This window comes from Lacerta agilis, chromosome 14 (assembly GCF_009819535.1).
Source record: "Lacerta agilis isolate rLacAgi1 chromosome 14, rLacAgi1.pri, whole genome shotgun sequence".
Lineage (NCBI taxonomy): Eukaryota > Metazoa > Chordata > Lepidosauria > Squamata > Lacertidae > Lacerta > Lacerta agilis.
This window is the reverse complement of record NC_046325.1, coordinates 29693862-29707025: the sequence shown is the minus strand read 5'-3', so window position 1 is coordinate 29707025 and position 13164 is coordinate 29693862. Positions and strand designations below refer to the sequence as shown.

The following is a 13164-nucleotide window of genomic DNA, read 5'->3' as shown; positions in this document are numbered from 1 at the left end:
TCTATATTTGAATTCTGTTGTACCATCAAAAACTAGTTTTGGATTGCTGACTGATAAGTCACAGATCTATTTTAATTGTAAACAATATTTTCTTTCTTTGAAATATCCTCTAGCCCCGCAAACACTTGATGCAACCAATTCCAAGGGGAGGAGGATTCCATTCCTAACATCAAAAACTTCATTCGGCATTATGTGAAGATTCTTTACCAGGCAAACTGACCTTTTACTTCTCTTACAGAAATGGCACTACTAACGTTTTCTTTACAGAAGCTTTCTCCTGGACAATCTGGATGCTCACAAACATTCCATGATATCACAGCAGCTCAGTCCACAATTCAAGGGCACCTGCAGGCAACAAGCCATGTTTCACCCCCCCCCACACACACACACTATAGTCCCTTGTTTCCTTTTCCAGATACAGATTCATTCTTGGAAGAATATTTGTGATCCAAGGATAAAGAACTACAATACTTGAAAATCTAAGAATATTAGCAGTGTAAGCCCAACAATTGAGAGTGTAACCATCTGAATTCATCGAGCAACTTGTAAAATGTCCTCCAAATTTCAGAGTAGAGTTATCTTACTCCCAGGTAAGTTTAGTGGAGATGCCAGACATTAATGTGGCTGATTTATACAAAGACAGAAGCTGCTTTTCTGGTCAGTATCTGATTTATAAAAAATTTATTTTTCAAATCATACACAACTGGAGCTTTGCATTGAAGAGACTGACAGACTCCTCCCCTTAAATACCAATATGAGTTAAGACAAAATTGCCTCAGGCACTAGATCAGAAACAAAATCTGAGGTCTCCCTTCCGCAGTTTTATTTAGTGGAATTACCAATATTTCATCTGCATGTGAATACATATTATTGCCCCCCTCCCCACATGATGTCCATCCACCCCACCCCCCTGCATCTATACACCCAACAACATCATACTATAGGGTTATTAACAATGGCATCACATTGCTCAAAAGAAGTGATAATTTTAATACAATTTTTCTTCAACAGGCTGAATTAGTGCATTATATCCAAAATGTAAATAGAAAAAAAATATTAATGCAGAGTTGGTATACCCAAAGCCAATGCAAACTTAGGTGGTGCAAGGCTAGTTGGTATATGTGATTAAAGAGATACTGATTGGTTATATGTTGAAAACTAGAATACAAAATACAGAAGAAAATCAGATCCCTGCCCCACCCACCCCACACCCCCGCCGGCAACCCCTGGCAATACTCATAATTGTGATTTGGTCAAAACAAGTCTTAAAGGCCAGAAGTTCTTCCTCAATCTAGCATTACTGCTACCGTTTCATTTAGTGGTTACCTGTGTGTTTCGTTACAGTACTTGCTTTTTATAGAGCAAGTCTATACCGTATCTATACCAAGGAAGCCCGGGGAGTTGTCGATCTGCCAGCATACAACTCTTGAGTGCCTTCCCCGGCCTACGGCAACCACATTTTCTTTAGGGTTAAGCCCTACAGGTGGAAGTGGCTTAGAATCACCAAGCAGGTGTTCCAAAAGTCACTTCTGGTTGAAGTAAGGCAGGTCTTCCTTCCAAGCGGCTGTGAGCAAATACGAGGCTGTAAGAACCCTTCAGAAAAAGGAAAGGAAAGGCAGAGATAGGAGAGGCCAAAGCTCTGGAAATGCACATCACCTACCCATGAAGAGTGGTCAAAGAGGTTGTGCCACAGTTCCTTTGTGTGTTTTTGCTCCTCTTCTTTTTTTTTTAAAAAAAGGTGACTAAGACTATTTTTTAAAAGATGAATTCATCATTTGTACAGAAGAGGGGGAGGTGATTCTTGCTCCCTCCATTCTGCAACCAGAGGGAAAGAAGAGGGGAGGAGACACAGCAGCAAAAAGGGGGGGATTGGGAAGAGGTGGGAAGAAGAGGGATCCTGGCAGCTGTTCTTCCGTAAGTGCGATTGGTTCAGGCGCATTCCAGTTGGGGCCGCCCAGAGGGGCAGGCAGTGTGGCCCCTTCAGTTGCAACACGACCCCTTGCTGGGTTGGCTACCCTCCTGGAGGTCGACACCTCGGTTCTGCCTGCTGTTCCCGTTGGGCACTGCGGTTCGTTTTTGGGGAGCTTCTTGGCTGAGGGGGGGGGGGGGGGAAAGGAAGAGGCACATCCAAGTGAACTGGTTTGTAAGATTCACCCTGTGGCGGGAGCAGGGGATTAAGATCATGCCCATCCCAGCTCCTGGAAGCTAGCATTCCTCTCAATTTCCTGCTGGCACCGCAATATTCAGCTGGTCAGTCAAGATGGGTATATTCAGCTTGTCTGTCTCTAGACTCTCGTGCCTTTCTACTCCACACACCCCTTGCCCCCAGCTGCCTTGCTTAACCACTGCCTCCTGGCCTTTCTACCTACTTCTTTCTCACATCTCTCTCCCCCCGCCTCCCAATTTCTCAGCACACTACCCACTCTGTAGCTCATTCCACCCGATCTTCCGGAACCCTGTATTCCTCCTACCCATTACTTTTGGCAACAGAGAGTCAATGTGCTGTAGTGGTCAGAGTGCCAGACTAGGACCTGAGAGGCCAAATACCACCTTGGACATAAAGCTCACTGGGTGACCCTGGGCCAGTCACTGCCTCTCAGTCTACCCTACTCACAGGCTTGGAGGATTAAATGACCGGGAGTGGGGGAAGAATCATGCACACCACCTTGAGCTCCTTGGAGAAAAAGGTGGGATAGAAACCGAATGCATGAATGAATCCCCACATGGCCTTTCCTGGATCTAGGCCTGCAAGTTTCCTCAAGTCTGAACTGGCCAATTCTGCAGCTAACTACCCCCCAAGCTGTTAAGGACCCAAGATGGTGTGTGTGTGTGTGTGTCTATTTATTTAACATCACTTTGTCCCCAATATATGGCAGTGTGGAGGGTGACTCGCCACCCTGCGTCTCCCCACCACTTTACTAACCTATCGCCATGAAGGTCTCATTCACATTCATTGCCGTCTTTGCGGATGTCTCCATAAACAGCAAGCTGTTGTCCTCTGCATAGGACTGAGCTTCCTGCAAGAAATGTGTCGAGCCAAATCAGAATCTGTGCAGAGACATGCACTCAGCCAACCTTTTGGCGGCCTGATCTGGTGCTTCCTAGAACCACAACTCAGTTAACAGAAGGAAGGGATATGGCAGAAGTGCTACCCTTTATAACCAGTATAAACACTGCCTTCAACCTCTGTCACCAAACGCCTATAAACAGAGAGATGGTAAAGAGAAGACAACTAAAACTCATCAGTGAATGGGTAGCCACCACAGCTGCATGGCAGTCTCCAGGCTTCCAGTTCAGTTCAATACTGCTGTCAGCGCCTTGCACCCTCACCTAGTTCTGGCCACCACATGGCGTTTGGCTCCCAGGATGGGAAGATGATGTGGATTCCAAACTAGTGCGGACAAGAGGCTCAGCATGAGAAAAGAGCTATGATTGGAGCAGGCCTAGCAAGGGGCGTCGTGTTCGTTGGATGTCTCAGCTGTGCTTGAAAAACAGAATTCACTAATGGAGGAATGACAACAGCCTTGGCCACTGCCAGCATCATCCCAGGGGGTGGCATTGTGGAGACACTCCAGTCTCCCAGAACGGCATGACTCAATGGTAACTGAACCTGGCATGACAGCTGTGGGGCAGCCATTGATGCCACCGCCACAAACACGCTTAAGATCTACTCATGAGGCCCTTTCTCCAGAACTCCACAATATTGGAGAACTATTATTCTCTACCAGGATCTTTTCTGTCAGCACCCCAATACCTCTAGATCCCCCTTCCAAAGGAGATTATAACAGCCCCCTCTCTGCTTTATACAGTCAAGTAAACCTGGCTGTTTCAGTTGGTCTTTGAGAATTAACTATACTCTGCCCTGTTTTATTTTGATGACAGCACTGTCTTCAGTTTTTCTAATTGTTGCCTCTACAGTAACACACTATGGAACTTGAATGAATGACTGTCTAATATGACACCATCCGTCCTGTGGGAAGAACATATGATGCTGGTTCTTGTTTGAGTGGGCTGGTTGTTTTGGGGGGTATCTGTTGTGTTTTACAAATGTCATTGGCCACTTTAGCGAACAAACAGGATGTTAACCTAAATAAACAAGTATTTAAAAAAAATAACAATACATAGTAGCATGTTACCGTACAAGATACTTGACAATTCCCAGAATTTTGCTCACACTGTCATGATCACTTAGCATTTATAGCACATTCCTAAGACTTTCAAAGCTATACAAAGTAGTTGTACAGATTAGCAAGCAACTGTAAGATAGTTCAGCATCTGCTATATATATTGTAAAATTGTATGTCTGCCTATCTGCCTGTTCTCTATAGGTTTTGGCCACCTCTCAAGGTATCAGCATGGGGGTTCATGAGGTGTGAGTTCCGCCATTTTGAATCAAGATGGTGGACAGAAACATGACTTTGGCATGACTTCGCCCCCCTCCAGTTGATTCAGGGCCAGGTCACATTGAATCAATCCCTAGGTTGGTGTGTGTGAGCACGTGCAGCCCTGAAATTCACCAATTAAACTATCAATTTTAAAATCACAATATTTATTGGTTTCTTTACATTCCCATGCTGTGCCAAGCACTTCTCACTAGTTACATATATACTGGATGAGCAGGAGAGGAAAGCTGTTTGCCTAGCCATGTTAGCAAGCTCATGACAGCAGCTTCCTGCAATCACAGGACGACTGCAAGGAGGTTTACTTCCCAAGTCAATGAATGCCACTCACCTGGAAGTCAACAGCTCGCTTGCTGGCCAAGTCAGCCTTGTTCCCTGCCAGGGCAATGACTATGTTAGAGCTGGCTTGCCGCTGCAGTTCCTTCACCCAGTTCTTGGCTCGTACAAAGGGTCCTACAAGAAGGAAGCAGGCAAGGAAAGAAAAGAGGGAAGTCAGCTCAGCAGTCAGTTCAGTGCAAGAGGAATACCAGTTCTTTCTCACTGGAATGCCACACACACTTCACAACAAGCAGAACAACAGTTCACTGGCCTGTCACTTCATCTTAGTTTTGCATATCCAAGGCTGGGCAAAGACTGACAGCAGGCGAGGAAAATTGCTAGCAAAAATGACATTTTTATAACATTCAGAGTTATGGGTGCTGCTGTATTTTACATGTAAATGAGTGTGTTGGACAGGTTTATGCTTAACAAACATTGCCATGGGGACATTAAACTGCTGTATAAGACCAGACTTCAAAATTCCTCAACGTCCAAATTAAATACCAAAAATGTTAGGATTTGGCTAAGGTTCAGGAGCTCACAGAATTGTGTCTTTTGGGGCTATCGTCACATGCCTTACTATATGGAAATGAAATGAAATTGACACGAGAACAGTAAGCACGGAAGTGTTCCAACAGAAGGCAGTAGTTGAGTCTGCTGTACTACTACAGGCTGCAGGCCAGGGCTTCTAGCTTCCCCCTTTCCCCAACATGCTACTTTTCCAGATGCACAGATTTTTTTTTTTTATGGAATAATGTTGCATCATGGAGACAATGCAATCCAAAGTGGTGAAGCCCAGACAACAGATTTACAACCCTACTTACTAGACCCAACAGTAAATTTCAATTGCAACTAAGGTCTAAAGAGCTCAGCCTGTTTTCATACCAGCAAGGTAAAGCAAGCTTTTTATTCTTAAAGCAAGCCCAAGGGGCTTGGTTTTCCTTGAAAGTTATACCCTGGGCCATAAGGCATTCATCAATGGATTCACACACATCCAGGACTTCAGGCATTCAATATTATTGGAACAAGAGAAGAAGCCCTCTTGGGTGTAAGCTGACAAGACAGAGTCAAAAATCCTTACCATGTTGGTGATGTCTAGACAACAATGGCTGCTTGGGCACCCCGGTAATACATGGGTGCCAGACTGTGGTAGCGCTCCTGCCCAGCTGTATCCCAAATCTCAAACTTGACCGTTGTGTCATCTAGGCAAATGGTCTGTGTGAGGAAAGCAGCTGGAAAAGAAACATTAGGGTCAGAGTTACAGGAAGGGCAACAAAATCTTGGTTTGAACTCTGCACATGTTCTGATACATTTCCTAGATACCGTTACTTTACTTGCACATTCAAGTACAAGTTTACTTGTAGTTTTGGAGATGATTAATTTTTTCTATGATTGGTATTATGTTTTTATCTCTTTATTGTTAAACATTACTATCGATTATCTGTGGATTGTTTAATTTTATTGTATATACTTTTAGAGATATTGTTGTTTATGGCTTTTTAATTTAATTGAAAGATTATGGCAAAATGACTGGGAAGATCAGAAACCAAGAAGATAAATAAAATTAATAAGAATGGGGAAAATTTATATGCTATTTAGAAGAATACTGTAAATAATTAAAAACAATGGCAGGATTTTAACACCACTTGCTATGTAACAAGGACTGTGTTAATAAGTTTTAACGAAATATAGAGAACATTATACAATGCAGCTGAAAAAAGAGTAATTATGGACCCCATGCAGGGGTGGAGAGAAGTCTAGGGATTCAGAGAATCCTATTTGTATATGATTATGTATATATAAATGCAAATGTTAAATGTAAAACTGAATAATAATTTAAATTCTGTTATTTTTTGTAAATATATAAAAAATTATTACGCTTTTACCCCACCTTTCCTCCAAAGAGCTCAGGTAGTGTAAATAGTTCTCCTCCTCCTCATTTTATCATCACAATAACCCTGTGAGATGGTTCGGCTTAGAGTGAGTGACTTGCCAAAGGCCACTCGGTGGTAACATGTTGAGTGGGGATTTGAACTCGGGTCCTAGTCTGACATGCTACCACTACACCATACTGGCTCCTGCAAATGACACTGATGTTGTCAGCCCTTCTGAGCTACCTCTGGGAAGGTGGCATACAGGCAGAAGATGCAGTGTGATCTGGCTCATTCGCTGACACACACACACACAGAAACCAGGAGCTAATTTGCACTGTTCTGACTTTTCTGCAGCACAGCAACTTCACACCGTTCTATACTGTTTGCTAGGGTTGTAGAGTAACCCCTTGTAGTAAACGCAACAGCCTATGGGAGCATATGCCACAGTAAGGTTGCTGCTGGGGTTGCAATATGTGGTTTTCCAGATGCTACTGGAATAGAACGTCCATCAGTCTCCAGCAGCATAGGTAACAGTTAAGGATAATGGAGTTGTAGTCCAACCAAACATCTGAAGGCCACAGATTAGCCCTGCTGCCAGTGATTAAGATACTATGGGACTTGGCTGCAAAAAGAGCAATGTTAACCATTTGAGGGCAGGGGGATTTGTTAAGTAGAAGCCCTCCTTTTGTGCAGAGCTGGGACAGAAGATCAGTTCACACATCCCTTTGGCTTGTGTGCATGGAGGTAAGCTTTGGGCTTGATGTGATCTGCACCAAGGGATGCATGCCAAGTTCAAACAGGAAGGGCAAAGGACAACTGCCCTCACAGTTGTGCAACTGCCCTCTTCTTCTAGATGCCAGGTTCAGAACCCCAAATGCTTTCTGGAAGAACTGCAAGCTTTCTGTTTTCGGACTGGCATTTGACAGCTGGGGTAAAGCCAAGTGTGGGTTACCTGGCAGAGAATTTTGTTGTGGCACCTGCATTCTCCTGTTTGTTCTACCCACCCAAGCCTGCAAAACAGGCAAAGCAGAATATGAACTAAGAATGTAAGGTGAACCAGGTCTTCTATCTGTATTCAAATAGGCTCTACCTGTGCATACCTTTTGCAGCATGAAGTGGAGCGGGTCTACAAAGCACACACACCCCACCACAAGGCAGAGGGTCAGGTCAGTCCACACTCAGTCTGATGCCCCACAGCATATATACAACATGTACCTGGCAGGCTGTGGGCAAACCAGCTCCTAAGCAGCCACTGCTCTGTTCAGATTCTGTACCCTGATGAAACCAAATAGGACTGACATCACTGACTCCAACCAGCCAGAAGTCCCCACTTTGCAAAATTTGCACACGAACTGCCAAGGTCAATCTTGACAGAGGGCATTGTAGAGGTGAAGCAAGAACTTGGCGTCAGGCTGGGTAATCTGCTCAGGGCAAAGAAGACGCTTTTTTCCCAAACTGACATTTTTGCAAGGATAGACAAATGCACTGCCTTCTCTTCCTTTTGCCATTTCGTCTGCAAGTTTCAGCCAGAAGTGGCATCGCGGCTCTAAAAAAAAGTCTAGTAGGAACTGTTGAAAAAGATAACCCCCATTACCCCCTACAGACAACTACATCCTTCTGCCAAGTTGCCTCTGTTTGAAAATATTGTTGGGTAGGAGAACACTTTCAGAAGTGCAGTAAGAATTAGCAATGGCAGACGAGCTTCTTTAACGACAGCTTGCTCTCTGCTACCAACTTCCTCCGGTAGTTAAACCAGGCTTTTAGTGTTGCAGACCCAGCTCTCTGGAATGAATTACCAGCTGAAACCAGACAAGCAGCTAATGAAGACATTTTTGTTTAGGAAGGGCTTTACCCCAGTCATTAATGGAAGATTAATTATACACCTGATTTAAATCCTATTGTTGTTTCAGAGTATAAATGGTTTCATTGTTTTAGACATCACCGAACTGATTTATTAGTCTTTGAGCTTGTGCTTTATTCCGTTTTTGTGCCATGTAATGTCTATAAATCGGTTTAGTAATTATAATAGTTTACAGCTGTAAGTGATTGTTGAGATATGTAGGGAATACATAATGTCCTAGGTGGGAAAAACAGGGCCGACCAACAGGCCTGGCTAGTGCTTCACTGTGAAATGGAACGGTGCCTTGTTAGGCTCACTGAGAATTCTTTGCACCATATCGGTGTGGAAAGAGTTCCCTAATCACAGAAAGTTTGCAAGCTAGCGGGGGGGAAATCCTGCAAAGGCCAATACTCTTCTGTAACTTAACCCACAGCTGGGAGCCCACCAATACTCACCTCCAATTGTGCTCTCCTGGTACTCAGGAACTGTCCCTTTCACGAAGCGCAAAGACTAGGCTGGACTTCCCAACAGCTGACTCGCCCAGAAGAACCAATTTGAACTGACAGATCTTGTTCCCGGCAGCTGGCCCGTTTGGCCGTGCCAGCTCCACCGCGGCTTGCCATGGCCTGTTCCAAGGGCACAGGCTCTGATGAGAAGGAGGTGGGACTGTTGGCGAGGACAAAATTCTCCAACTGAAAGAAGACATTTCAGTGATGTGAAACCGGCTTTTGAGCTAGCACAGAGGTAGGGAAACCTGTGGCCCTCCGGGTATTCTTGAACTCCACCTCCTGTCAGTCCCAGCTGGCACAGGAGCCTTGCCCCTGATCTAGCAGCTCAACGTGGAACTGGAAGCTTCATCCCTGCCACAAGCTCTCCTGGATGGTTTCAGGTGAACTGCTCCCCTGTCGTTCCAATGTACAGAGCATCTTACCTGAGTGGCTCTTAGCCCTTCTAATAAGCACATGCACTGTATTGTTCACCACCATTTTTACCATTACAACAGCATTAGTCTGCGCATTAAAACTTCTAACATGATCAGCTGGGATGAGGGATGCTCCAGCCCAGTGGATAAAATATCAAGCTATAAATTAGGACATCTCGATCTCAATATTCCATACTCACTGGGTGGCCTTAGGAAAATAGTTTATTCTTCGTGTTCTACTAACAGGGCACAATACTGAATCCAATTTGCGGGGCTGTAGTAAGGATTATAACAAGGTAGCTCTATGTTGAATAGAGATGTAATATGCTATACTACATTTAGGCATCAAGGCTCAGTATGCCCAGAGCAAAATAGACTGGGACCTCATCTTACGTTTTTTTTACTTAGGGTAAAAGTTACATTAGCCTTCCACACTACACTCTCGGGTGCTCAATTTACTTTCTTTTTAAACATAATTTTATTAAGCACTTTCTTTGGTTACAAAAGTAGGTGTGCTATCTCTTTTTTCAGGTCGTAGAGTCTTTGTTTTTTACAGAGCAGTTACACTGGATGTGAGACATTAAGTATTGGAATACAGTATAAGGTTGGGGAGGAGAAAGTGGGAGAGGGGGTGAGTGGTTAAACTTATATCTTTTAGTTAGTGTATGCGTGGAGCTTTTGTGTCAGCGTCACTGTGGGTATGTTCGGTTTCTATTCATTTGTTGTTTTTCTTAGGCAGTGAGAGAGGTTGGCGGGGTGTGTGTGTGTGCAGGGCTTGGTTGGTTGTCTTTAGTTGACTGCAGTGAGAATTGTTTGCTTGGATTGTGTAGGGCAGGGAGTGGTGATAGCCTTCAAACTTTCTCTGCCTAAGGATGCTAAATATTCAAACCAGCTGACCTTTAGACAAGGCACTCAGCATTTTACAATTTATACTGAGTATAGCCTACTGAGCAGTAACTCAAAAGTGAAAGAGAAATGAGTTACCGGTACTGTTAATCAGTAGTTCCCAATATACAGTATCTGGGAACAACCAACCTGACTTGGTTACTGCATTTATCGAGTTAAGCTACTTCTTTTCGCTTCTACAGGTTTAAAGCAATAACATGGTCTGTCAGGTTACTTTGTGTACTGACTGCACACAGTCTTATTTAGGGTTTGACTGTGGCATGTGGTGTTTTTACTAAATACTGCACAGGCTAACCCTGGATAAATATAAACAGAAATTGTTACCGGCAACTTCTCAGGTCACAACCAACAGCACAACAACCAGACAGGGGGACCTTCCTCAGCCTGGATATAGAATGTGAGAAACCATGTAGCATTTTACAGACATACAAGAGTCTTCTTAAGGCACTGAGGTCTGGTGGCTATGATCTAACTTCAACATGTACTCCACTTCATTTGCCCTAAACCTTTGCCAGAGAAAAGCTTCTGGTGCCTTGCTACAATACTAGCACAGGCCCCACCAGTATGATGTTCATGGAAGGAGGGCTTGTGAATGAAAAGAATCTCATGGGGATGCATGACCCCAACGTTGCACCTGAAATAGGAAACTTCTCCTGTGATCCTTGACCATTGACCATGCTAGCTGGGGCTGATGGGAATTGGAGTCGAATGGTTTTCCCCATCCCTCCCCTACAGAATCTCTATCAGTGACGGACTGGCGACTTGCAGCAGGGGTGGAGCACAGGTTTTGCTTTGAGAAAGCCAAATGTAGCATCTGCTCTGCATACAGAAGGTTGAATCCCTGGCATCTCCAGCTAGGGCTGGGAAGGCTTCCCTATCTGAAACCCTAGAGACCTACTACCAGTTAGCATAGACAACACTGACCGAAGATATAAAGCAGTTTCCTGTGTTTCATCGCTATGTCAGTGTCCCTAAACACAGCACTTTATTTCATGAAAGTGAATGCCCACCATTCACTTACACAAGAGAGAGAAGAATTGCACTCACACTCCAATATTAAGAATTAAGCATGCCCCCATCTGCATAGTTTGTTTCTTGGCATGCTGGAGTGCAACAGATAGCTGGGAGCTGACTACCCCACCCATCTGGCCATGTAGAAGGGTAGACCTTTAAAGAGACATGTCCATATATTCAGGAAAATGGTCAAAGCAATTTCCACTATACATCACCTTCCTGAACTGTGGCACAACTAACATTTAACAAGGATTTAGAGCATGGGGGAGAAAGATATTGCTGAACTACAACTTCCATCCTCTGTGGCCATTGGCCATACTTGCTGGGGCTGATGGGAGTTGTAGTTCTGTAACATCTGGAGGGTCAAATGTTCTCAACGCCCGATATAGAAGGGCAGGCACAGGAAAAGGAAGGGTGCCTTAAGTTTGGGGACAGCAAACATAACTTTTACAAGTAAGTCTTTTACATTCAAGCAATGCAGAATGTTCAGGCAACATTGTTCCTGCATACAGGCTTAAGAGAATCTGCAAGGGGAGGGGGTGGGGCAGGGTTGCAGTGATGACCAGGGATTGAGATAAAAATGGTGGGAGTGGGGAGAAGCCAAATGGCAAAAGGTGGAGCAAGAAAGGTAATAGGGAAATTGCTACACAAAGGAGGGGCCTGTTCCCTTTTGTAACAATAAGATGAACTTTCATTCACATATAACGCACCAGCATTTTTACAGGCTTCAAGAGGCAGACCAGTGTTATTATCCTTACATGTACTGCCAAACACCGATGGACTCATATAAGAGTGAAAATTTGAGTCACAGTCCACTTTCTTAATCACTACACTAACTTTGGATAAGTCTTTCAAAGAATGTCAATCCATGCAACATAATGGTAGTAAGAAAAGGGATTTGCTGTAATAAAACTGCTGGTTATTATCATGTTGGTTTCGTCTGATGAGGAAAGTACTGTATCCGTTAAGTTCATACAAAGTTCACAAATTATTGACTTCCAAGATGGCTCCCTGAAAAAAGGCCCATAACCAAGTCATTTTTATTACAATCCTTCAGGCTGATTGTTTTAAATGCAGCCTTTATTTGCATAAACTATGATCACAGATAGAATATGTATACTCATAGTCCAAAGCAGATCAGGATACAGTAGGACAGAAGAGAGTCTGAGGACCCCCTCTGCTAGAATCCACACCCTAGGTTGGATATCATAGCTTTAGGGATAGGATATCTTATACAGGAAATATCACACCTGTTGAACTTCTGCCCGACAAAGCTGATAAACGTGCACTCATCCCTTTAAGAGGAGATTAACTGGCATCTCCAGTTAGCAGCGCACCAGTAAAGAGCTCCTCTGTCCAAACGCAAATATTCAATGTTTTTCGTGAACACCCAATCCTCTGGGGGCCTTGCATACGAATTGTGACTACTACCGCTCTTAGACTGCAAATCTCACAGGGCAAGGAGAACTGTTTCTGCTTATGGCGTTTCTACAAAGCGCCGTGCAGGGCGGAGCAAACAACAACCCTGCTGGGTCGGCCAGAGCGGTCCTCCTAGTCCAGCATCCTGTTTCCAAGAGCGGCACACGGCATGCCTCCAGGAAGCCCGGAGGCGGGGCTCGAAGACAACAGGTGCTCGAGAGAGGTGCACTGCCCCTAGCCATGGAGGCTCTATCCTTGTTCGCCACGGCTGGGGCAGCCCCGCTATGGCCAGCAACGCCCATCTGCGAGGGAGGCGAAGCCGCGGGGCTCCTTCTCCGGAGGCAGGACAGCTTGCGCTTCCCCAAGCCCAGGCCAGCCTCCTTCGGACCCGATCCCCATCACTCACCCGCTCCCGCCTGCGGGACCGCCGCCGCCGCCGCCACCAGTCCTCCCGCTCTTCGGTATCCCCCT

General features: G+C 44.7%; 1 protein-coding gene across 1 annotated transcript; it reads right to left on the bottom strand.

Annotated features, from left to right (window-relative positions):
- Positions 1-1314: 1314 nt before the first annotated feature.
- On the bottom strand, positions 1315-13164 carry RAB5C (RAB5C, member RAS oncogene family; the record flags this gene model as incomplete). The annotated part of the gene is given in 8 exon segments (XM_033169493.1): positions 1315-2042; positions 2045-2092; positions 2924-3017; positions 4732-4870; positions 5815-5950; positions 8888-8939; positions 8941-9124; positions 13100-13164. Coding segments are annotated over 8 exon segments (780 nt in total), but the record flags the coding sequence as incomplete, so codon positions are not given.